General features: G+C 40.2%; 1 protein-coding gene across 4 annotated transcripts; it reads left to right on the plus strand.

Moving 5' to 3' along the window:
- Positions 1-25,223, plus strand: ipmkb (inositol polyphosphate multikinase b). Of its 4 annotated transcripts, none has more exons than XM_080049239.1 (7): positions 1-31; positions 987-1,185; positions 8,954-9,039; positions 9,953-10,049; positions 10,786-10,958; positions 17,463-17,544; positions 20,487-25,223. In XM_080049239.1, the coding sequence occupies exons 2-7, from the start codon at positions 999-1,001 to the stop codon at positions 21,140-21,142; spliced, it is 1,281 nt and encodes a 426-aa protein (XP_079905365.1). In that variant the 5' UTR covers positions 1-31; positions 987-998; the 3' UTR covers positions 21,143-25,223. The 4 variants fall into 4 exon arrangements, with proteins under 4 accessions (XP_079905365.1, XP_079905364.1, XP_079905366.1 ...); XM_080049240.1 differs by lacking the exon at positions 1-31 and adding an exon at positions 859-877; XM_080049238.1 differs by lacking the exon at positions 1-31 and having other exon boundaries at positions 511-1,185.
- The last annotated feature ends 2,447 nt before the right edge of the window (positions 25,224-27,670 follow it).

A 27,670-nucleotide genomic window follows, 5' to 3' on the forward strand; every position in this document is an offset into this window, starting at 1 on the left:
CGGAAAGACCTTCGTCTTGAAGGTTTGGCAGGTGTGCTGTTCACTTGGTCTGCTGAATTGTGACGCGTGGAGGTGCTTGCTTTTCAGCCTTATGGACAATGTCGATAAGTTAGCTATTACCCTGACTGTATAGACTCTTTATGCAATGTCGGGACTTTATTGTCTCTGTTCGCCCCGCCTGCTTCTGTATTTGCTCTCTGGAATTGGATATCTCTCTTGAGTGTGTCGTAACATCACTAGTACTGAGAGACAACATTATTTACTTCTCTGAAGCTAGGAAGTGGAGCTGCGTCAAGCTGGTCAAGCTAACCGAATGGTATAAAGATAAGCCCGGAAGTTGGCCTTGATAATAAAGGCGCCAAATGTATACATTTTTACTCTGAATAAGAGTTTTGAATTGTGCAGAGCCGTAACACTTTGATACAACGACTGCCTCCTTTTTTATTTGTTTTTTTAATTAGCAACATAATTTCCCGTCTTAATTATTAACGCAGTAGGATTGTTGTTGCACATTTGAAGTAGCTTATCCATTCGTTTTATTTTGGAAGTTTTGAACGGATGTCGTACTTGGGTGTGCTGTATCTACCAGGGTTTGGTTAGGAAGAGGGATGTGGCCAGGATGTATTTATGCTGCTGTTCAAGATATGAAAACCCTTGAATTAGCGCTGCTTGGGGCTCCGTGCTTCACCAGCGGACGCAGCGGGGGTTCGGGCAGTCTTGCCGGTCAGTGTGCTAGTTGTCGGTGGTCGAAGACGGTGAACACGACTGAAGCTGCTCAACTGCTTTCGTCTGGACTGGACCTGTTCCATGAACGCTTCTCTACATCACGCCCAAACAATATGTGTGCCGGGCTGCATTCTGTTTTTAAGTAATAAAAGTATGTGAATCGATACAGTCACATCGTTGACCTTTATTATTTTATTTTATGTTTTTTTGTACAGAGACTTTTTCCTCTTTTATATTTTTTACAAATGTCAACCACTCAGCATCCAGTGATAATGCAGTCCTCTCTAGCGCTGGGCAGACTGGAGCTGCCCCCCGGGTCAGCCGCTGTGACCCCGCGTCCCCCCGCTAAAGATGCGTGCGTCCAGCGGCCCGTGGTGCCACAGGGCCCGGCTCACCTCAACGGCTGCGTCCCGCTGACACATCAAGTGGCGGGTCACAAGTATGGAGTGGATAAAGTGGGTGAGTGAAACATTTATTTGACTAATTTCTCTGCAATTAACCTCCTGTCACAAAACATGACGTCCTTAAAACACTTGGGATATTTTCTTTTTCTTTTTTCTATTATTAAGAAATATTCCTCTAAAAGGAGATCAATTAGCCTAGCTACTTTTTATTTTAATATGACCATTACTTCTCTCATAAACCCCACACCGATGGCCCAGATATCAGAAAATCAACAACAATTTGTCACTCTTAAATTTCTGCAATTATTCATTGTCATATCACGCCTACAATTTTTCACCATTTTTTGAAGAAATTGCTTGAACTCAGTAGCTCATGTTGTTACTTGTTTTGTTTTTTTAAATACATTTTCCCTGGGGTGGCTTTGCTCTAGTAGTTCAACTTCTTCCATGGTCAACTCATTGGGAATTAACCTAATATGAAAGAGAAAAACATTTTTAGTTTAAGTTCAGTTTTTGAATGAAATAAGCTACTTTAGCTCTTACTCTACTGCACTTGTGTGAGCAACAGGTTGTTTTTCATACATGGGGGAGTATCATGCATATAGGATTGATAGAAACCTGCCTCACCCACTCAGCACTGACTGCACCTTGAAGGGATTAGCATGTGAACAGTACATCCCTGCTCCATAGTCTTCACTGACACACACACACACACACACACACACACACACACCTGACCTGACCTTATCAAAGCCTTCATTGTGTGTTATCAGGCCAGTTGTTGTGCTGCTGACTCCATTGTGAACGATACAGTGGTGTTAGTTGGAGTAGCGTCTCGCATGGATGAGTCATTGTTAGTTGATGATTGTAACCTGCTGGAACAGGCATCTTTATATTGTGGGTCCGATAGGAACAGTAGATGTATTCACATTGTCAAGAGAGCGGCTTGTGTGGTTGAGTCAGCCTGGAAAAACCTGTCCATCCACAAAGGTTTATTGGTTCAAGTTGTTGTAGCTTGACAGATATCTTAACAGTGTGCACAATGTTTCTCCCCATGTGATTCAACATTAACTTTTCTTTTCTATTTGTTTTTATCAATGTTCAACATGTTGAATTACAGGCTGACCAAGACTGTATACAGAGGTGAGCTGAACCAAGTAAAAGCTTGTTTCTTTGTTTGATATTAGTCATTTAATTAGATCTGAGATATTGCTGGAGGATTGTGGTGACAGGGAGTCGGAACAGGATGGGTCTTTGTTGTATGAATACTAATCAAACTAGCCCTCGTATATGTAAGGATCATAAATAGTATATACAGTAAAATGGATGTAGCATCCGGGCTGATCTCAGTTATTCCAACTGCATCAAATCGTCCTGGCCTATTCGCGTCACCATCTTGTCAGAGCCTTTTCCCCTCAAAGTGCACCAGATTGATGCATTCTAGTTGTTCTTACGGTGGGGCATGCTATGACTGGATGTATAGCTTTTGATACTTTGCGTTAGAAGTGGCTCTCCTATTGACTTTGTCCTGTCACAGTTTTCTTGTGAAAAAAATAGTGAATACAACTTGGCTAGTGCAAAGAGAGCCAGGCACCATCTAGCTGACGTATACCTTCAAGACCAAGTGAGGGCCAGCGGGCTGTTAGATATCACTCAAGAGGCAGCGCCCCTAGATATTCATGCCGTTTAACCTCCAATAGAATAAAAACTAGTCTGGTCCAAAAAAATCCCCCCCCCCTCAGTGTGATATGACCTAAACATACAGACTAGCATGTTTTTTGGACCAGGCCTTAAATAGGTTTAATAATGCTGTGAAAACGGCATATTTAACATGGGAGTCAATGATAAATTGCTCTGCTTTGGTACCTGCCCATAATGGCCACTCGGTGAAATGCATTTTCTGTCACACCCGCATTAGATGCTGGTAGAACTCTCTGTGGTTGGGGCTTGTTTTTCAAACCAAACAGCCAAAGCATTGAGCGAAGCAGTGGTAGACCTCCAGTGGATCTGACTGTAATGAGCAGTGAACTCAGGCCCTGCTGCTTGGGCTTGGTACTGAACAATCATAAACACAGGACACATACATGCAAACTAGCACGCAGGGGAGAGGAGTATTGACATAGTATTAAGTATCCTCAGTCTCCACATCACAGTGGCAGAACAAGCTGTGGAATCCTGTTGAGCCTGTAGTACTGCTGCTGAGTGAGAACGGCCCCTTGCTCCCTCTACTCCTTCACTGTGTCTCTGACTGAGTGGCCGTGGTGTGGATCTGTCATGGAGAGAAGTCAAAGGCTTGAGGTTTCAGCGGTGTCTCTGTGTGGTTTAGTCTTATGTTAGATGTAAAACCCACACAGCGTCGGTACAAAAGTTAAGTAAGTTAAGGTGTTGTTGTTGGTGTTGCCTTGACACAATATGCCCTCTGTGTTGGACAGTTGTAATCAACATGTGAGGTTGTTTGGTTATATGAGGGGACAGAGGTCATAGCCCAGCCCCTTGTGGTTCTTCATATAGAGGGCAGGGCAGGACTTGAAAGCTAAGACAAGAACCAATACTTTCACAATAAAAGCTGCTTACAACCAACATTGTCAGTAGATTGTGGGACACTGAAAGTAAAAGCACACAGTGATTAACTCTGGTGTCGTTACTTCTGTCCTCCCTCAAACTAAAGGCTACTGTTATTTTGATCACATTAGGTCATCTTGTACCATTTAAATATTTTTCCAGTTTATTGCAATTTGGGTAGGCTCTACTTGTATTAGTTTTGGTCCTATTGTTCAGTTAGTATTAATCTGTACTCTACTGCTGTTGTGGGAACTAGGGGTGTGCATGTTTATAAGTGTCACCGTCCACTTAGTAAACCTTACACATTTAGGAAAAAATAGTTAAGACTGTTGTTTTTCTTTATAATAGTATTGGAAAGGATTTCATGGTGTTGAGGATGCACACATTGATTGATTTCTCATAAAAACAACAGTCTTAGATGAATTTTACCAGAGTGGACTTGTACAGTCAAGCCCGAAATTCTTCATACCCCTGGCAAATTTTGACTTAAAGCTACTTTTATTCAGCCAGCAAGCTTTTTCTTGATTGTAAATGACACAGGCTTCTCCCAGAAGATAATTAGACGATGTACAGATTCATCATCAGTGTTGGGAATAACGCCGTTTAAAATAACGGCGTTACGTAAGGCCGTTGTTTTTCCAGTAACGGCGTAATCTAACTAATTACTGTTTCCGTCGTTACAACTCCGTTATCGTTACTGAACGTTAAATGCGGTGAGTTACTATGAATTGATTGAATAAACTGTGTAATCCGAACGCACCCCTGGCTCCATACTACACAAACTGCTAGTGAGGAGACCGGGTGGGTTTCGTTTTTATAGGTTACAGTGTTTGTTATTTCTTATAGTTTTTTATTCAGTGTGGATGACGTCAGTCAGCCGGAGCGTCTGTTTAGTGAAGTTTCCTTTTCTTTCTCTCTCTGTTGTGTGAGCGTGCAAGTTGCCGCAGTATCAATCCACGGTTGAGACGTGCTCTCCCTGAGTTTGTTTGCATCAGCCTTGTGAGTAAGTGCATGGAGTTTCCCGATTGCTGTAATAAACTAGGCTATCATTTATGCACGTTATTAAACGGACACGATTCGCGGGTCGAAACAGCTGTTTAACGTGTCATCACGAGCGGAGTAGCCTACTGTATTGTTCTTTCCCCGGGATCTGTATGCTGCTGTGCATGTTGAAGAAGAAATAAACAAAGGTTGCGTTCCGAATTGCATACTTTCTACTATATAGTATGTAGAAAAAAGATTTAGGATGTCCCGATTCTTGTGGCCAGATTTAGGATGGTTAGAAGTACCCGGATGTCCTACTTCATGCGGCCAAGATTGTTAGTGTTGAAAACTGCATCCTATTTGGGCGATTCTGACCCACAATCCAGTGCGCACGTGAAGTGACGTCACATCGACGGAGCCTCCATATGAAAACAAACGGGGATGCGACGGATATAAAAGCAAGAGGCAAGATCAATGCGCAATGTTATGATGAAATAAGAGAGTAAAGTATGTCCCAATAGTATGCCTACTGCATCCTAACTAGATTATTTTTATCGTCGGATGTAGTATGTAGAATAGAAAAAAGAAAGAGTATGCGATTCGGAACACAACCATAAAATAAATCCTTACTCCTCCTCTCATCGACTCATGCTTCATAGTCTGACGTTTTTGGCCGACACCCCTGGCAGGGTTCGACATAACCAATGGCCCGCTGGCCCGGGGCCAGTTAAATCATATGCAGGGCAAGTTGATTGGCCAGTCACTGTCCCGCCCGGGCCAGTAACGGCCAATCACAGTTCAGTGTCTTTTTGTAGACTACATCATGGTTCATTGAAATGTGCGTTGAGAGTCGTAATGAAAGCAGTGTTTATCAATATAATAAACATAATATAAAATGTATTTTTTAATGAAAGGCCAGTGGACAAACGATGCGTGGGCGTTTTGACAGGCGGAGCAACAAGCGGGTGCACTCTCGCTCCGTTGGCAGAGCTGCCTACCGTCCGCCTGCGAGACGAAGTTTGACGATAAAAACAATCATCAAACTTCTGGACTTTAAAATAATAAATACTGGATATTCCCTTTAGATTATTATTATTTTTTTTTAAATTATTGACACTAAATTATGAAGAAAAAAAAAAGTGTGTGCAGGGCCAGTGAAAATATACAAGGGCCAGTAAAACTCGGATCCACTGGCCCGGTGGGCCAGTAGGAAAAAAAAGTTATGTTGAACTCTGACTACATCACTGGATTCACTTCAGGGGCCCTGAAGTGAATCCAGTGATATAGCAGATCAGCGCGCTAACGGTAGCTACATCCACCAGTTTCCTCTACTACAAAGGTGGTCGGAGATATAGCACTACTTCCAATTCATTGAGGTCAAAGAATGTTTACTTTTGTTGAGAACAAAATAGGCCTACTTGAAGTGCAGGATAAACCTTGTGCTGTATGTCTGTTGATGTGCAATAAATATCAAAGGTTATGTACAAGTAGGCCTACCTGTCTGTTCTACTCATTTCAACTGACTTGTTAAAACTGCTCAGAAAGACCCAAATTCTTTGACATAGGCTAGCAAATTTTTTTTTTTACAGTAACGCAAATAGTTACTTTCCCTGGTAACTAGTTACTTCTATTATAAAGTAATTCAGTTACTAACTCAGTTACTTTTTGGAACAAGTAGTGAGTAACTATAACTAATTACTTTCTTAAAGTAACGTTCTCAACACTGGTCATCATTGTGGAAAAAAATATTTTCAGCTTTTATTTACATTTGAACAAAAAGTGGCATGTCCAAAATTATTCATACCCTTCTCACGAATCAATAGAAAAAGCATTTATTCATCTTTAGCAATGAGCTCCAACTCTTTCAGGTTGGAGGGTCTGGAATAATTTCAGGCATGACTAGTTACTGTGGATCAGTGCAATAAACCTTCACAAGACAAAGCCAAAAATGTTGCTGTTTTCACACCTGCCTGAAAGATGTGCGCCGAGTGCGGAAGCGCACCTGTGTTGTTTCCACTGAACTAAACACGGCAGGTGTGTGAATACGCCCTTAGTCTCTGTGATGTGTAGTGGTGTACTTTGCAACATGGATATGCTTCAGTCTCCATCTTCTCGTTGTCACATCAATATGTGAATGTAGCCGGAGTTTAAGGCTATAGTCTGCACAGGAAACGCTTCAGCTGTGGTTTTCAGATAGCGTCCTATCAGTAGAGCTGTCTGTCTGTCGGTGGCTAGCGGCTACCATTGTACCCACTTTTTTTTTGTGTGAGCGCTGCAGAAATGCGGCCGACCTACATTCAGTAGTAGTACTGAGCCTGAACGCATCTCGTGTAGACAGTGACGGAGCACTGAAGCTGCTGTGTATGGAGGTTTTGTATTGTGTTTGTTTATGATTTGCATGTGTGCGTGTGTGTGTGTGTGTGTGTGTGTGTGTGTGTGCGTGAGTGAGTGAGTCATAAGAATCCAGAGCTGAGCCAGAGAGCAGAGGGATTGGTTTGTAATGAGCTGTGGTCAGCATGTGATGATGTAACAGGACACTTTGCTTCTTCTTCTCACTGCATCTCTCACCCTACACTAGCACAGGGAGGCACACTCAATGGAACCTAAGCTTCATGCCAAAAACAAGTTTAATACAACACAAATTAATATACAATAAATAAGCTAATTAGTGCCTTCTTGTAATTCTCAAGTTAAAGGAATACTTCACCCATACGGAACCGGCGTTCTATCATTATAAAATCGCTATTATAATATAATGAATGAGGTTTTTCTTCCCTCAGTCTTTCCTCAGTCTTCCCTTGGCCCAGCTGTCCTGTTAATCCTAACCCTACATTTTACCATGTGTGATGTCACATGGCAAAATGTAGGGTTAGACAGAGAGAACATTAAAACACTCTTTCTGCCTTTTCTTAGGCTAGGATGAACCGATTTCTAAAATGTTTGCACATTTATACTACATAGGATCTCAGAGTTCAATACACCTTCATATTTCCACCAGTGAAGTAGGTCTTTAAGGGCAGTCATCATGTAGTGTGCTTAAAGGTGAAGTAAGCGGTTTATTTATGTTAATATAAGTGTTAAATCGCTCTTTATTCATACAGTGATCACTTTTATAATGTGCGTGTTTCATATAGCCGATTTCTCTGTCAGCTGCTCTGCATGTAATCTGCTAATAAACTTTTCGGGGGACACCCGTCTCACTCATGGTCTCACTGCCGGTGCACGCCAGAGCAACAGATGGGTGATTGTTTATGCGCCTACAATGGCGGAGCAGGTAAAAATCCTTCCCAATGTCTGTTTTGATGGTTTTTATCATCACACTTATGGATCTGAGATGATGCTAGATAATTCGCTGCTTGAAGACCGCAGTGCATGTGGTGACGTGGGGACGAGCGAGGGGACTGCTAACTGCAGTAACTGACAGGAAGTTAGCTAAAAGAACCATTCCACTTACTGAACCTTTAAGCCAGATCTAAAAGAATAGCAATAGAGTTAGGAGCTGTACAACCAAATAACAGCTTGTGTTTATATATATATAAAGTTACATTTACAGATGTAGCAAATTCTCACATTTGAGAAGCTGGAACAAACAAATCTTGTTTCAAAATGACATGTTCAATTAGATGATGAGTTCAGATCAGGACTTAAAGCTGGGGTATATGATTTGGGAGACAATAGCAGTTGGGATAGAGATTCGAATCCATATGCCTCATCCGCTCTACTTGGGTTGTTAAACGGGAAATAGGACATGTAGGGGCCGTTGATTGTAGACATTGCTGTTTGTTGGCTGCCGTGGTCAGACTGCTAGGGTCGTGAACGCTCACGCAACTGACGCAACAACGTTGGTGCCAAAGTGAATGGACACTCTCAACAGCCAATAAGAAAGGAGAATCGGAGCTTCACTCTGATTGGTTAAAGTGTACATGAGCGGTGGCAATTTTGGGGGGCGGCACACAGAGGCAGGGGAGAGCAAAGTGATGAGTAGATATTCTCAGACCACTTCACCTACATATAGCTGAATGGTTAATATGACATTTTTGCCAAATATTACAGTGAAAGAGTTACCCACCCCAGCTCTTAGTCCTTAATCAAACCAAATCACCTGGGAGAATAGTTGGTCGGGCAGATCTCTTTCCCTACCCTAAGTTACAAGACAATACAGGTTCTGCATGTTACTTAATATTCCTTACCGCTTCATGCGGCACACTCCTTACTGTGCTTAAGTTGACTAAACTTTGCTTCACTTTGCTTTAATGTCTTCTTTGTGTGTGTTGTAGGTATTTTACAGCATCCAGATGGAACAGTCCTGAAGCAGCTTCAGCCTCCACCCAGAGGGCCACGAGAGATGCAGTTCTACAGCATGGTAATTCTCACCGCTATATCAACACTCTCAAATATATTGATCTGGGGCCGTATTCACAAACCATTTGATCTTAGCACTAAGAGTACTCCTAAAGAGCCCTAAAAGTTCTTAGTTAAGAGTCATTTCTTAAAACCTATTCACAAAAAAATAATTGAAAGTCATTGCAATATATTATTAACCAGCACAGTGCAAGTGTAATCTAATTTCTGACGCCTTGTTTCACCACGACTCATAATGCAGGAATGAGATATCCTTTTGTAAAGTCTCTCCCTCTATATTTACAGTTGTAAATATATTTGAATGAGCAGTTGGATGGAGAAATGTAAATTCTTAATAATGAGTCTCTAGACATCATTCCATTCCATATGGTAGCTACTATGTAAAGCCATGTGTTTGCTTTAAGGCTCAGCTGCACTGTCAGCCTTAGCAGCTCTCATACAAACAGCAGTGAGTCATGGCATCACACTGACCTGGCCTACTGCACAGCACTGGAAGGCTACTTACTGTTGGGAGACAACACACCATTCAACTGTTCATAGTCTAGTGGAAGGCTGCTTTAATACTGTATGTAATGCTGCTAATGTCTTCATGGTAATAATACCATCAGAAATGTGTCATTAGGGCGGAAAGCCTCACTAAGAAGAATGGAATTCTACTGCATATGATCTAATAGTGATGAAATCCTGAGTTAAATAATTGATTGGCTGATCAACAGAAAAATAGCCAGCCACAGCTTTGATGTGTGTGTGTGTGTGTGTGTGTGTGTGTGTGTGTGTGTGTGTGTGTGTGTGTGTGTGTGTGTGTGTGTGTGTGTGTGTGTGTGTGTGTGTGTGTGTGTGTGTGTGTGTGTGTGTGTGTGTGTGTGTGTGTGTGTGTGTGTGTGTGTGTGTGTGTGTGTGTGTGTGTGTGTCAGGTGTTTACAGCGGACTGCAGTGATCCCTGCCTCCTGGAGCTCCAGAACCATCTGCCCAAGTACTACGGCACCTGGTCATCTCCTGACTGTCCCAATGGTAGGGACATCCTCAAGCCATGCAGCTTATGGCCATTTTTATTACTATTAGTCCTTTAATAAAATGGAACGATATTTGTGAGATTAGAATATAAACACTGTTTCTAAAAGACCCAAGGTTTTTTCATTTAATAATATATCTAGTATAAATCAAAATTGGCGAGACAAAGATAGTTGGAAAAACTAAGACATATTGACAGGAAGTCAAGGAAGGACCTCCATCATTTCAGAGACATGCCCTGAGTTCCAATCCCCATACTTCCCTACTATTCAGTATGCCAGAAAACGATGTAGGACGTCCCAGTACATGCACGTCAATTCTAGTATGCTGAAAATACATAAATGCCCCACTAACTCCAATAGCATTTTGGAGTATTCGTCTTTATTCTTGACATTTCTCGACATAATGAAAAGAAAGTCTTCCTTATCTGATTTTTTTTTTATTCTCCTGTGGCCCTAAAACTCTTCTGTACTTTAGTATGTAGTGTAGTAAAAAGACTAAAACTCTTCTGTACTTTAGTATGTAGTGTAGTAAAAAGAAAAAGTATGTGATTGGAACGCAGAGATGTTGGCTTTTCTCTATGACTTGTTGAATAAAAAGCCTCCATCAGTCTGTCATGCTCATGCTCAGACCCAGGCCCAGTACTAACGTGTGTGTGTGTGTGTGTGTGTGTGTGTGTGTGTGTGTGTGTGTCTGTGTGTGTGTGTCTGTGTCTGCTCTGCCTGCTCTGCCTCAGACCTGTACCTGAAGCTGGAGGATGTGACCCGGCGCTTGGTCAAGCCCTGTATCATGGATGTGAAGCTGGGCCAGAGGAGCTACGACCCCTACGCCTCACAGGACAAACGGGAGCAACAGATCAGGAAGTACCCTCTCATGGAGGACATAGGCTTCCTGGTGCTGGGCATGAGGGTGAGTCTCTCAGCTACAATACAGTCTGCCTCATACACTTTTATTTTATTTGAGTTTGAAGCTTGTGTACTTAACATGCATTCATAAGGCTTTATTACTCTGCACTGATAAATGCTGTGGGTTCGGGCTCCCGTTCACCTTTATTTCTCTAAAGTGACCTGTTTGCTATACATTATCCCTTACCTTACAACACATTGGAAATGCTTATAATCCTGCATGACAACGTATAACAACGTTTTGTAAAGGACTTTAAGCGCAGGACATAATGTATTAAAAATTCAGAATGCTTTCAAGGTGCTGTAAACTCAGCTCTAAACTGACACCCAGCTGAGCCTATTCTCAGCATCAACAATACAGTAACAATTATGTTTCACATCGTAGGCTACACGCCACATAACGTGGCATTGACATATGCCTACATATTATAAACATATGAAACAACAATAATTTGATGTGTTTCTTATTATTTATAGGCTAGATGTAGGCCTATTTATGTATTAGTTTTAACCCCATCAAACAGTATGTTATGCAGTAGTCCACCCCCCCCCTTCCTCTCTCTACAACGTAAATGACTCGCAGTCTAGCCTACAGATTTTACTGACACACAGCTGTTATTTGCCGATAGGCACAAAATAAACACTATCGCAATATCTCCATGATTGTTAACAATTTTGCAGTTTTCACTTGGTGCTTCTTGCTTCTCTCCACCCCAGAATGTCTGTCCAATGAATGAATGACATTAGCTCACGTGTGGTTTTGCTTCGTAATGCTGGTTCACTTTACTCACAATACGTAATGTGCACCACTATAAGGTGTCGTGCATGTTTTATAGAGCCTTATCAATGAATTATTATGTATTGTGAATGTGCTCATAGCCTAATGCATTCTAAACATGACCTTTATAGAAAGTGTGACTGTATCCACACACGCACGAACGCACACACACACACACACACACACACATTCATGTCAGCGTCTCATTAGTTTGCCCACGTCGGTGAGACAGGCAGATGACAGAGGAGAAATGGAAAATGTGTTATCTGTGTAGAAAGGAAGACAGTCACTTAGCGAGACCTTTATCTCTTTGATCAGTTTCCATTGCAAACCTACTGTGTGCATCATCATGGGTAAGTGTCCTCGGGCCTGTTGTCAACATGGGACACAACCCATCCAGCCTAAAGAATATCCTGCCTATTCTCAATCAAGCACTTTGAGATATTATTTGGAAATCCTGGATAAAGTTATCTTGAAAAGCAGTGAGACCTAATTTTGAAATAAACCCTGTGTTCCAATCCCCATACTTCCCTACTATTTAGTATGCCAGAAAAAGATTTAGGATGTCCCAATACATGCACTTCAATTGTAGAATGCTGAAAGTACATAGTTGCCCACTAACTCCAATAGAATTTGGAAGTATTCGTCTTTATTCTTGACATTTCTCGACATAATGAAAAAAAAAAAAAAACTCCCTTATCTGATTTTTTTCTCTCCTGTGGCCCTAAAACTCTTCTGTACTTTAGTATGTAGTGTAGTAAAAAGAAAGGGTATGTGATTTGGAACGCAGGGGAAGGCTAAATGAGCAGAGAGTTGTAGCTATGATCAGTATTTATTATAGTCTTATGTTGGGTTCTGCATTGTTCATGGAGGTCACTGTGCTCCACAATCTATGTCCTGTTTGAACACATTGATCAATGTTAAACAGATGGATATATTACCAATGAATAACTGATGACTGATGTTTAGTGCATGGTTGTAAAGTGAGCTCAGCACAGTCAGCGGTTAATCATTTACTTTTAGAGTGTTCAAAGGACACATTCACATTCTCCTGTCCAACTGCATGTGCTTCTGACAGTGTTGGTATATATTTGCTCTTCTCCAATGTGTTGAAGTCAGGTGATCAAACACACCTACAGGTTTGAAGTATCCAGCCTGTACCCTTCTGTAGACTAGCCCTGTTTTCCAAATCTTTTTTACTACACTACATACTAAAGTACAGAAGATTTAAGGGCCACGGGAGCGAAAAAAATCAGATTAGGATGACTTTTTTTTCATTATTTCAAAAAATGTCAAGAATAAAGACGAATACTCCAAAATGCTATTGGAGTTAGTGGGGCATTTATGTATTTTCAGCATACTACAATTGACTTGTATTGTAGTATGCATTGGGACATCCTAAATCTTTTTCTGGCATACTAAGTAGTATGGAAGTATGGGAATTGGAACGCAGGGTAGATTATCAAATGTTATCAAAGGAGGGGTGTCCTTAGCTCAGTTGGTAGGGCGTCCCCCCCATGGGCCTCGGCCAGCAGCGGACCCGCGGTCGTCCTCTGCATGTCACTCCCCTCTCTGCCCCATTTCAACTCTGTCTCTACACTGTTATCAAAGGAAATATATCCATCTTTGCGGGTCAAAGTTTGTCAAATAAATCCCAGATAACGGCGTGAAGGGAACTTTGAATAGCTTTAAAGTGGAGCACTAAATGAATGCCTCTCGTCCAATCAAATTACTCGTCTGAATTAAAGCCTTCCTTCCACTGAGCAGTATGGTACGGCATGCAATTATTTGCGTTTTTTCACTGAAAAAAAGGGAAACTTAATTACACAAATATGTTATAATAAATAATAAGGTTTCAGTTATTACTTTCTATTATATCATTTTTCAATGCCAAAAGTGAGTCACTGTCCTGGCTCCAAGCAAATATTGAATCATTATTCATTACATTTTGAAACAATCTTTTCTTCATATTTGCTGAGTTGTTTGTACAGCTCTATCAAATTTCACATTTTTGCATGTTTGGCTGACCATATGTGCCACGGGAAAAAGACAAATTTAGACGAGCAAATTAAAACCTATTCCAAAATGTACTCATCCGAACTGTAGTTTCTCTCATTTGTTGGAAGTGACACATTTTTGAAAACCTAATAATCCCCAACCTTTTATATCACACCACAGAATGACCCTGTTTTTTATATTCAACCTAATAATAAAATGGACTTTTGAACATTCAGATTGATAAACTAAGTATGCTTTCAATGTAGGACATCTTGATTTGATTATAAAAGGCCTGGTTACAGGACTGTATTTAACCCAGTTATCAAGTTGTTTCTCAGGACAACACAGTCCGCTAGGTTTATTCTCCTAAGATTTTAAATATCCACATGAATCCACAAACTCATAACAGCATGACTTAGCTCTTTAACCTTTTTATTTATACAGGTAAATCCCATTGAGACTGGAGACTGTTGTTAGCTTAAAGAGAGGACAGTTGTGGAGGGTGTGATTGTGGGCTGAGAGAAGGTCATGAACTGTGTCTTTGTGTTGGGTGAGGATCAGCCCAGATTGGTGAATGGATGCTATTGAACAGGCTGATAGTATAAATGAATGATGGGACATGAGCTTTATGGCTGCCTGTTGTAAACTGCTGATAAATGTACGGTATGCTCTCGGAGCTCTGACATGTGCTATGTGGTTTCTATGGAGACAGGTGGAAGGTATTTGATCTGTGCTGCAGTCCTATAGGCTAAGAAGAAGTCACAAAGCACTCATGTCAAATCAATCATTTAAAGGTTGACTCTTTAAAAGGAGGCAGACTGAGGACGGGCGGATTTGACTTGAATGTGTTTTGAAAGGAAAAACATTATTAAAGGAATAGTTCAACATTTAAATTTGATATAGAAATGGGCAAAGGTCACTCATCCAGGTTAGCTTAGCTCAGACACTGGTAGTCAATAGGTAGCGTTAGCATCTTTTGACCGTGAGCAACCAATGTGGGCATAGAAGTCAGGTATTCACGTCATCAATGACAGGTCTTTTCCCCTCGCCTTAAGAGTTCTCCCTATTCCTCAATAGAAGTTGGTCTTAGAGGTGTTAGCTCTGAAGAGATCGCTGTTACCAACTTTTAATAAGCGGAATGGTTCTTTTAGCTAACTTCCTGTCAGTGACTGCAGTTAGCAGTCCCCTCGCTCGTCCCTACGTCACCACATTAATGCACTGCGGTCTTCAAGCAGCGAGTTATCTAGCATCATCTCAGATCCATAAGTGTGATAAAACATGATAAAAACCATCAGAACAGACATTGGGAAGGATTCTTACCTGCTTCGCCATTGTAGGCGCATACACATTCACCCATCTGTCGCTCTGCGTGTGCACCGGCAGTGAGACGGGTGCCGATATGTAGCGGTCTCTCTTCTGATTGGTTATCAGTAGTGGGATCCCCGAAAAGTTTATTTGCAGATTACATGCAGAGCAGCTGACTGAGAGATCAGCTTTATGAAACGTGCACACTATATAAGTGATCACTGTATGAATGAAGAGTGATTTAACACTTATATTAACATAAATAAATGGCTTACTTCACCTTTAAGAGAACTCTTAGTGCTAATATTAAATTAGTTGTGAATATGACATCATCATATTATCAGCATGATAACGACATTAGAACCTCCTCATGTTTTACAAGCTGATCATAATGTTCTATCTGTTATATCTTGTTTTGTTTGTTTGGTCATGAAGCCTCCATCACATTGTATGATCCCTTATCAATAGAAAACAGCATGGTCTCTATATGTCAAATCTGCAAACTAATACAGTAACTATAAATGCCACTTAAATGAAGTGGACTAGAAGTATGAATACTGCAATATGTATAAATACTTGGCAGCAGTTAAGTATGAGTTTGTGCAGTATGACTGGGTTGTATGGTTCAAGGCTACTCAATGTGTAATGTAGCATTAGCCCAAGCTGTAGGTTCAAAAACCAAGATAAATCACTGTTACCTTAGAACAGAATGTGCCCGGCACGGAGCCAGGAAACATTCCCATACTAATGTGTTTGGTGTGTTTGTTTAGAGGACACACTAATGAGCAGTAATGATCTTCCCGGTGGAGGGAAGACAGTTAGGGAGGAGAGAGATGGAGAAAGATGGAAAGTAAAGATAAAGAGAGTCATTAAGAGAGAAGTGGAGAGAAGCTTCTGCTCTCAAGTGAAAAGTCAAGTAGACTGCATGGACCTCATTCATACCGGCTCACACTCAGTGCGGTTACATGTAACAACTAGATTGGATTAAGACATATACCAAACATGCCACTCGGAACGGACCGTGTCTCTTGTCTGAGTATACATGGCCTTTCAAATATTCAATAAATGGCCGGAGCATGAGTTATCCAGGTGTTCTCATCCGACTTCTCTTGTCCGTTAATGTGCCGATTTGTGTGCAAAGTAGATCGGATGAAGGTGTTTACATGCATTTTACAAGTCCTGTTAAAGTCTTATTTGTTTATCTAACCGATTATGAGTCTGCATGTAACCGCACTGACAATGTCATCGTGTTCATTCTCATCCAACTCATTTGGATCTTAGGAAGAGCTTCAAACAGTGAACTCACATATAAGTATAGGTTGCCCTTTATACCCTTTAAAACACTTAAAAAAAGGAAATTGTTTTAATGACACCAACAGATCATCATTAACTCATCTGCATGTTGTCATCTAAAATGTAATTTACGTTAAACTTTTTAAATATATTTCTAAATGGGCGCTATTTGTATCTGGAAAAAAAAACCATGCTGGTCAGATGCCTGTGTTTCCACTGAGCTTGTATGGCTCAGCTTGCAGCAGCTTTCAATGTGGATCTGGATGTTCTTACTAGATGTAGTCTAGGTGTTGACCACCAGATGGAGCCAGTGTTTAATGAGTGAGAGAGACCCTGTGTTCCAAATCACATACTCTTTCTTTTTACTACACTACATACTAAAGTACAGAAGAGTTTTAGGGCCACAGGAGAGAAAAAAAAACATATAAGGAAGATTTATTTTATGTGGAGAAATGTCAAGAATAAAGACGAATACTCTAAAATGCTATTAGAGTTAGTGGGGCATTTATTTATTTTCAGCAGACTACAATTGAGGTGCATGTATTGGGCCATCCTAAAACTTTTTTTTGGCATACTAAATAGCAGGGAAGTATGGGGATTGGAACGCAGCAAGAGTCATGGTCAGAAGGTCACAATGCATCCTGTACAATCTGTTGCCATGGAGAACATGCAACATTAGCGGTGTCACCATTCACCATCATTTTTATGTTCCTATGTCATGCCATATTAGACTAGTCTAGTATATTCTAGAATATTTGGATTTATGCCATGATAACTCATTTAATCTTTTAATATTCATTGCAAATTATGGTCTACATGGTGTCATAGCTGATATAATCTCCATTATTAGTTATTTGCAATGTACCACTCTGAGACATTATTGTCAAATTGAATTCATTTATTTACAGTATGTAACAGTAACTTGTTTCACCAGTCAATCTTAAACACTTATGTGAACAAAAGAATAGTCCTAGAGGCAACCTGAATCTTTCTTTATCATTTGATTTGTCATTGATTCCTGACTTACAATAAAGATTGTGACCCCTCTATGCAACATTCTAATGTTCTGTTGTTGTGTGTTATATGGACTACTGTCAACAGGCTCCTAACATAAAGCCTTTTCTTCTATTTCAGGTGTATAAGGTGTGCAATGACTCTTTTGACTCCTATGACCAACACTATGGGAGGGGACTGCTTAAGGACACCATTAAAGACGGTACGTGTTTGTTTGTGTGCCTGTCCGTGCAGGTTAACCCATTGTTGACGGCTGCTGCGCGATGCCACATTGGCTCTCCTGCCTGATGCTGCGTCGCGCAGCATTATTACTTTATCTAATTTTCATGGCATTCCCAGCATAGAATGCACTGTCATTGGTTCAAATACACATGAGGGGGTTTTGTTGATTTTTTTTTAAGACCACGTGACCACCCAAAAGTTGTGTGGTTTGCCGAAAATCATGTCAATCAAAAAAATTAAAAAATAAAACAAAATAATAAAAAAAATACGCCAGCTATGTCGGCGACAGAACAGTTAGTGGCGTTTGGTGCACAGAATCAAGGTCTACTATAGACTACTGACGAAAATCACACAACACATTGCATCTATTTATTAACAATATTTAATACTTTTCTAATTCATCTAATTTTGACGATTTTTAGAAATATTTGTTGGTTTGTAAGCGCTAAGGGAGCATGTTTAAATAAAACCTGTGAACCTTAACTTTTAAATTTATTTTATTTCATGTTTCTATGTGCTACACAGGCTTAGATATTAAGGTTTTGGTAGACTTGACACTTTGTACTATTTTTTTCAGAAAACCCTCAGGCATTAAGGACATGCATCCTAGATTGCCATAGTCATCAATGGGTTAAGACCTTAGAAGTGAGGACATTTTGGCCGCTTCTAAAAAAATAAAAAAGTGAGATGTAAAAATTGTGTTCAAAAAATGTTTTCATTTCTTTAAACCAATCACAATCGTCTTGGGCGGCGCTGCAATTTGGTGCCAAGCAACACCATTAATTAGGGCCCGACCGATATTAATTTTGGAGTGCTGATGCTGATGCCGATTATTTTCAGAGAAAAATTACGATTACGATTAAATCGGCCCATTAAATAAAAAAATTAATTCCCCAAAATATATATTGAAAACATTTACTTTTTTGAACCCTTAAATATATATATATACCTTTTACTGTTGAAAATATGTACAGGAACTTTTTCTTTATTGCAATACGCACTGTCTAAAAGAAATAAAGTGTAACAAATATGTCTAAATTTAGACATTATGCATTTTATCTTACTGCACCCAACCCTCTGGAACTCCCTCCCCCCAAACATCAGCATCTCACACTCAATAAACTCATTCAAAAGTCAACTCAAAACTCACCTCTTTAAGGAAGCATAATGACACCTGACTCCACTTCAAACCTTATTTTAATTTTTTCTGTATTTTGTTTTCTTTTTCTACATGTATGATTCTCTATGATGTAAAGTGTCTTTGAATGACCTCCAAAAAAGCACCATATAAATTCTATCAATTATTATTATTACAGTTTTTCACAATTGCTTTAACACAGTTCCTGATAGACTACCTCACTTTTTCAAAACCCTAAACACAAAACTCAAACACAAAATGCAAAATCCTTCACTTCTCTTGCAAAAGCACACTTTACCCTCCAACTAGCTCATCTTTAAAGATACTAATAGTTGCCTTTAAAGGTGAGCTAGTTGGACCTTTTCGGGTTGAAGATGGGCTCAAAATCAACTACCAAAGATACTTTCTTCAAGCAGTGGTACAGGAAAAAGTCTTCATCTTTCAAGAAGACCATCATTTTTATGCAGGACAATGCTCCATCACATCGAAGTACTCAATTGCATGGCTAGCCAGTAAAGGCCTTAAGCCTGAATTATACTTGTGCGGTACCGCGTGCGCAGAGCCTCCGCGGAGCCGCAGAGATCCTGTGCGGTGGCCTCAGACCCCCGCAGAGCCGGGTCGCGTACCAACTGAAAATTGTGACTACGCGCCAGACGCCGCAGAGTTTTGATTTGGCATCAAAGCAACAAGGAGGGATTTCAACAGCACAGGAGCTCTTCCTCATTGTCATCAAACTCAAAATCTTCCAGTTTTCATTTGTTTAGCAACGGATTTCGCCGATTTACATCAAAAGTGCAGCGTGCAATCTGCAACACGGGCGAAACTACTACCAACGGTTCATGAGAACGTTCGGTGTCCGTGCTACCCAGCAGAGAACGCAGAGGCGCAAAGCCGCACAAATATGAATCAGGCATTAAGGATGAAAAAATAATGACATGACCCCCTTCCTCACCTGACTTAAACCCTATTGAGAACCTATGGGCCCTGCTTAAACGGGATATTTACAGTGAAGGAAATCAGTACACCTCTCGGAACAGTGTCTGGGAGGCTGTGGTTGCTGCTGCACAAAAAGTTGATCGTCAACAGATCAAGAAACTGACAGACTCCATGAATGGAAGGCTTGTGACAGTTATTGAAAAGAAGGGTGGCTATATTGGTCACTGATTTTTTTTTTGTTGACATGTTGGAAATTTTTATTTGTACATTTTGAGTTGTTTTATTATTCTCACTTTAACAGATGAAAATAAACAAGTGAGATGGGAAAATTTGTTTTTTTATTTAGTTGCATAATAATTCTGCATATTAATAGTTGCCTAATAATAGCAAAACATATATATATTCTCGTAAGAAAGACAAAACCTCACTTCTACTTTCGTAAACATTCAGGTTTAGGTTCTTTTAACATTTTGGATTGACTGAGAGCACTGTTGTTGTTCAATAATAAAATGAATCCTCAAAAATACAACTTGCCTAAAAATGTTGCACACAGTGTAGGCTATAGCATTAATGCTATTCATATAGGCTACCTCCAGGGCAGCAATACATTTCACACATGATTACTTGAAATTTTTATTTTTTTTTTAAATCGGCAAAAATCGGCAAAAAATGGTCGATGCCGATAATTCCGAAATATGCGATAATCGTCCGATATAATGGTGAGCGCGATACTTGTTGTCTATGTTAGCCAGACTAGTATATTGGAACCCCAACCCTTAGTGTAAGTGTGTGTTTGCATTTTTGTGTGTGTGCATAACTTTTCCCACCTCATTCCCTGTCCTGTCCAGGCCTGGCTACATTCTTCCATAACGGTGTTTCTCTGAGGAAGGACGCGGTGTGGGCCAGCATGCGCAAAGTGCAGCGCATCCTCCACTGGTTTGAGTCCCAGACACAGCTCACCTTCTACGCCAGCTCCCTGCTCTTTGTCTACGAGGGCCTCCCCTCTTCTCCGTCCCCTCTCCCTCCCTCCATCCAGCCCTCTCTCACTGCTAAAGCTGTCATGATGTCATCAACGGGCGACGGCGCTGGTGACCACGAAGGGAAATGTGTTGAGGAAGGGGCGGGGCAGGGAGAGCTGGCTGAGCACAACAACAACAACAACATCCAGGTGTGTGACTACAGCCTGGCCTCCAGGTACACCAAACACGCTAAAGCAGTTAGCCACTGTGCTAACGCTGTGGAGACCTCGGTCAGCTCAGGTGTGTGTGAAGAAGACAACTCTCCATACAACGGGAACGGGAACAGCAAGTCTCTCCTGGAAGAGAGGGAGGGGGAGGGAGGAGGAGAGGGACTGATAGACAGGAGTGATGGAGCCTCAGAGGTGGAGGTGAGGATGATAGACTTTGCCCACGTTTTCCCCAGCGAGGGCCATGACCGCGGCTACATCTACGGCCTGAAACACTTGCTGACAGTGCTGGAGCAGATCCTCTGTGACGCTGCATAGACGCTCTCTTTAACCCTGCTGCCCCCGACAACACAACACTCTCCTTTAAAAGAAAGAGAGATAATCAAAGACATGAAAATAACTGAACCATTGTCTTCATCTGGCCTGATTTTGAGGGTAGGGTCGGGGGGGTGTGTGTGTGTGCTCGTGTGTGTGAGCTAAGTGGAGGCAGTTAGGGGCTGACAGCTTTGTTTTGCCTGTGATCAGCAGCACTAATCAGTTCATGAAGGCATCACGGCCCCGCACCTAAACACATCATCTTCAGCTGCTGATGCTCACATACTGTAGCCTCCGGACTTAACCCATTCCACATGGAAAATAGGGTTTTGACAAAACCTCATTTTATACCATGACCATTGCAATTAGCTGCTCTGTTTCCATTCAATTGTACATCAGTACACCTCAAGGTAAGGGGTGGGCTGAATGAATGAATATAATGACTATTGTTTTTGACAGTCAGCCACCAGAGAATTGTCAAATCACTACTAATAACTCATTAAAATGATGTGCTATAGATAGATTAATAAAATGGAATTCTGACTCCTGGTAAAGAAGAGGTGTGCTATGCAGTCTTATTAATAAACTAGTTTGACCACCCAAACCTACACTGTTAAGACGTAGTACATGGAACTTTCAAATCCCACATTTCACATCACAAAACAACACTTCCTCGGTTGGTCTCTCCATTGAATGCAGCCAAAGCATGAATGGAATGTCCCGGAAGGATTTAGAAGGTTAAGCTGAAGCAGAGTGGCTGTGTGTGTGTTTGTGAGCATTGGACTAAACAGCGGTCTGATGAGGTTTAAGTCGGGGTCGTCCTCTTGTGTTCTACCACTGTCTACAGGTATGGATCTCAGGTAAATTTACTGTAAGATAAAAACATATGCTTCATAATACTACTACTACTATTATCCTCTCAGCAAGTGGATCCTCATGCTGTCTTGTTTTCATGTAGTCTTACTCTGTTTCTATATCTCTCATCATTGATCTCATAAGTGTTGAACCTTGTCATGTTTTGAAGCGCCTAACCTTACAATGAGCTCACATGTTATGTTGTCTTCTAACCATGGCTGTCTATGTCGCCACATTGCCTCTCCTTTCTAAAAGCCTGTGCTGTTTGCTGTGCGCTCCTTCTCTGTCTGCCCTATAGCTTTAGGATAAGGATTATATTGCTGATGTCATTACTGGCTTGCACTCCCAATTTTTAATTTTTTTTTTTTAATAGAAACCTTTATGAAAATGTAACATTGCTCATGAGTGGGTTGGACTTCAGTGCCATTGCTCTAGCATTAACCATTGATTATTATTGGCTTGTATCTTATTGTAAAGATTCAGAGAAATTGGGCAAGAAAAGGTAAAGAAATCAAGCATTTCCTTCTGAAATTCTTGAGAGATGATTGTTTTGGAATTTTAATTTTTTTTAATTCAATGTTATGTTCTACTGTATGATAGATGATGTGCTGTGATTGATTTAACATTATTTGACCTAATGATTTCCCTAAAGGTATTTCAGATTGTAATGGAAAGATATTGTAAATGTGCTGCTTTAATGGGAGTGGACTGAGCCACTCCGGAATGCTGAAGAGACAAAGACAGCAACTGAATGGTTCCTCTATTGCTTTTTAGTTTTTTTTTCTCTAGTTTTTATGTTTTTCTTCTTTTTTTTTTTGGCTTGGCACTGATGGGCAGAGTACTGGTTACTAGTAAACCCTTTTCTTACACTAATCTCAGCTGGAGGCAAACGGCTTCATTGTCCTATGAGTTTACTAAAATGGATTCCTAGAGACACAATGTTGATGCTGCATTGGTCTACTTCAAAACGTTCATGTCAGGTATGTATTTCAAAAAGTTCAAAACTGTATCAAGACCAAAGCTCTCCACTGATACCAATAATAGACCCCAACACAAGCTAAAAGGTTTTGTCTTTACTTCAGATATATTGAAGTGTTTTGTTGTGCAATCATGACTTCAGTATCTCCTTTTTGTCCAGCCAAACGAATAGACACAAATACGTCATCTCAATGTTTGCTAGCTTGGAAAGGTCCTCCTCATGATAATCATTAAGTCAATTATTTTAAAATGAACTTCAAGCTCAGATTCTATTTAGTTATGCAAACATGTATTTATATATATATTTTTATCCTGAGTTTTGATTTTGTCATGGTCCCAACCAGTAACGACTGCACTATGGATGGATACGAGGCAGCGCAGGTTCACTGTATCTTTTGATGAATTTTCATGCAGTTTCACCATTAATGCATTAAAGGCCAAAACCTAGTCACTTGCTAAAGCACAAGAGAAAGTGAAACTGTTTTAACTTAAGCTTTTCATAGCAGGGTTTACAGATACACAGCCCTAAAGATGTGAAGCCAAGGTCTTTATCAGTCTAAAACATTCGACTGTCCAGAGTGTGTGTGTGTGTGTGGGGACAGCCAATCAAATGCTCTGAAATGGAATGCTTTCATCAGTCAGCTTCATTGTGTCCACTGTGTGTCTTTCATATCATTTTCTGTTGTACATTGTTTTTTCACATTGTCATCCTAACATGCTGGGCAGTTGAACATGAAACCTCTGCCTGCTATTAGGGTTTATATTCAGGGTTCACTGACTCCATACTAACATGTGAGCTGCTTTTTAATATGTCATATTAATATCTCACTGCTCCAGTACGCCTCAAAACCCGCTGAGATTTGAACCAATAATATGCACAGTCCTCTGCCATTTATGTAGCTTTTTAATTTATAGACATAATGAGCTATTTGAAAATCCTGATTGATTAGACATGAGGTGATTTTAAATTGGAACCAAAAGAGACTGCAAATAATACAATCTAATATGTTCTCGGATGTTTCTTTTTTTAATAAACTTGATGATTTGTTTGAAATTCTTTATAAAGGATGTTTACAGGATAATAGAATATATATGTATCACTGCCTTATTTTTCTGTTGTCTCCATGTCATCTCTGTGTATTGATTATTGATCATTCCGGCAGCTTTGTGAATCTCCTCTGTGTTCTAGCCTGTGGTATAATGGCTAACTAACAAAAAGCATATCATACATTTGTATAAGGGACATAATGGATGGGATTTTTTTAACAGTTGACTGAGCCATAGCCAATGAGTGTAAAATCAGTCTGTGTTGTCAATACATTATAGTTCAGTGTAGGTGAATGGTCCTGGCATTAAACTAAGTGTACTGCATTGGTTATCCTAATTATTACATAGCCATAGCCCTCAGGCAGCCATTGGTTTCAATGTGTCTACATGTAACTGTCTCATGTCAGTGATTTACCACACAACACTAGATATGTTCTCAATGGAGCCTGTAGTGTGCCAGTGGAACTATTATTATAGGCTTTTACAGTGTTTGTAATAATTAATGAATTATTTCCTAACAAGTACATGAACTGGCAGCATGCTCAATGCAAAAACACTACTGCAGACAGAGGAATCACATTTGTTTTAAAAGATGCAATATACAAGTCAAAGTTAATTTGTTTATTTTGCCAATTATTTTTCTATAAAGTCCACAGATGAGATTGTTGAGTGATGTCACAGCAGGCACTAGGGGGAAAATCTACATTTTAAAGAGTCTTCCAAGTTGCCTGTTGCCTGGTTCATTTATAATGAAACACTAAAGGTAAAGGTTATTTTCAATGGCAGCTCCAGCCTTGTGATTGATAATACAGTATCAAGTATGTCCAGACATCAATGGCTGCCTTCAGGCTTAAAGAAGACAACATCTCAGTTATATGCAGTTGGAAGTAAATGGGTGAAAACATGCGTAAATACTTATATGGTCATTTACACCTTCAGTGCCCTGTACCTGTTGTAACCATAGCAACACAGACACATCCATCCCTTCCTAACCAATGACTGACCTGGTCACTTTAAACAATCTAACATGAGATCATGTGGCGTGTTTGGAATGTAGTGTGAGTCTGGATGCATACAATGTTTATCAAAATGGGTATAATAATTTAATGTTTTGATTCTGAAAATGTGCTTTTTCATTTAGATTTTCTTTTCTTTTGTCATTTACCCTGACTGGAACCTGATATTAAATATAACATCTATGATATCTATGATGCCAAGAGTCTTGTATGTAGAAAATGCACCGAATATACTGCGTCATATTAATCATATGGACCACACTGATTAATACATATTGATTTCCATTGGTTTTTTAGTTGTCTATCCTTCACTGCAGACTAATATGTAAAATATGTTGAAAAAATCTATTTTCAAATGATCTTTCTGGAACCAGTGGCTTTTCACTGTAGGGAAACTAACCCTGAGTTCCAATCCCCATACTTCCATTCTATTTAGTATGCCAGAAAAAGATTTAGGATGTCCCAATACTTGCACGCCAATTGTAGTACGCTGAAAAAACCTTGATAACCCCACTAACTCCAATAGTATGTTGCAGTCTTCGTTTTTATTCTTGACATTTCTTGACATAAAAAAAAATCTTCCTTATCTGATTTTTTCTCTCTCCAGTGGCCCTTTAAGTCTTCTGTACTTAAGTATGAAGTGTAGTAAAAAGAAAAAGTATGTGAATTGGAATGCAGGGAGGGATCCTGTGTAGGCTACTGCACATTACTGCCAGCCATTATCAAAGCATGGACTCTGTCAAGTGTCATCAACATCTCTATTAAATGAACTCTTCTTTTATTTCTGTATTCCTGTAACTAGACACATTTGCCTGTTAAACTTATGATGAAGTTCACTTCCCACCATCAGATCTTCACTTACATATATTAAATGAACCAAATGGAAAACATGGACAAAACAAAGAAACACCAAAGACAGTGAAAGAAGCAGTCTTATCTTCATCTTCATTTTTGTCTGTTACTGGGAGTGTATGGGCAGAGATTTGTGTCAGTAGAACTTGAATTCGAATTGATAGAACTTGAATTCGAATTGATCGACTTGAATAGGAATTGATCAACCTGCATTTGAATTATTGATACTTGAATTCGAATGTATACACTTGAATATGAATTATCCATTTGAATTTGAATTAATTGTACTTGAATCTGAATTTTATTTACTTGAATCTGAAACAGTTAATATTCCAAATGACTTTCAAATAAAAATTCAAAATTCAAGTTTTCAAATTCAAGTAGAAAAAAATTCAAGTAGAAAAAATTCAAGTAGAAAAAATTCAAGTAGAAAAAATTCAAGTAGAAAAAATTCAGATTCAAGTAAAAATGTGCACATCCGGTTTCTTTGAGGAAGAGCAATCGAGTGCAGATCTCTGATCCTAGGCTACAGCGTCTGGCCGGTGACCGTTATTTAACGTTCAGGAAATATAAAGTCATACATTAATTTGTTTAATCATCGTCTGTATTTTTGACCTCTTGTTTTATAATCGAAGTATCTTTTAGAACACTAATCACGTTTGAGAAATGAAACTGAAAGTAGTTATAATATCGCCAATATGCTATATCAATGAAAACAGACGGTCAAACAGCGTCCAAATGAGCTAAAATCCTAAATCCAATAAACAGTAACATGGCAAACTTATTTTTAGGCAAGCTCTAATTGATTATTTATTCATTTTTTCACACGTTTACATGTTTAGAGGCGGAGGATTCCTCCCTCTGTCCGGCTTATCAGACAGCACTCAGCTGTCAGTTGAACTGGACAAGCAAACGTAAAATCATCAGGAAATGATAAAAACATCCCGATGGAGATTTCTATGCAGTGATTTTTTGATTTTACAGGGTCACGTTGTGGCAGTGACACTCTTTCATCAGTCGGAGCTGCAGCGTAAAGTGAAAACAAACTCAGAGTAGGCCTATATATATAGTCATTAATAAACACTTAGGCTACAATAGATAAGAGATCACCACCGCCTGCACCCCCTCTCCGCCCCCCTACACTTTGCCCTGTGCTCCCGCGATTGCTCTGTAAACAGTCTCATAGCCTATGTCCTCTTTCCCATCTCCTGCTCCCTCACATCAACTTGACAGATCATAAATATACACTATAATATATATATACAGTTTATAGGCTATACTGTATAGGCTACAGTATAGGCCTATGCCCGTCGCATTTCTTCCCCGTGCCCAGGACAAGATTACGTTTGTGCCCCGCCTTCCCATGCGCACTTCGGTAGAGTCAGAGTGCTGAGAGGCGCGCACTAATGAGCATTAGGTTATCATTAAAAATCCAGGGTAATGGCACAAAGCAGTAGATAACTTCAACATAGTCACTATACGTTCGCTCCGTCTGCTAAGCGCCCTACCACAGGAGAGAGAGAGAGAGAGAGAGAGAGAGAGAGAGAGAGAGAGAGAGAGAGAGAGAGAGAGAGAGAGAGAGAGAGAGAGAGACGCGCTGACAGGATGCAATGTTCACCTGCGCATCTGCTCCTCCAAGGTGTGTGCCGGTATCGTGCCAAGTTACCGCTGATAAGAATTGTGTCCCCGCCGGCCGGTGAGCGCGCATGCATCAAGTAAAGGGCCCATATATGTTCGCCTTTGACTATAGTATGACTATATATATAGGCCTACTCTGAGTTTG

This window comes from Ammodytes marinus (genome assembly GCF_949987685.1).
Source record: "Ammodytes marinus genome assembly, chromosome: 20".
Classification (NCBI taxonomy): Eukaryota; Metazoa; Chordata; class Actinopteri; order Uranoscopiformes; family Ammodytidae; genus Ammodytes; species Ammodytes marinus.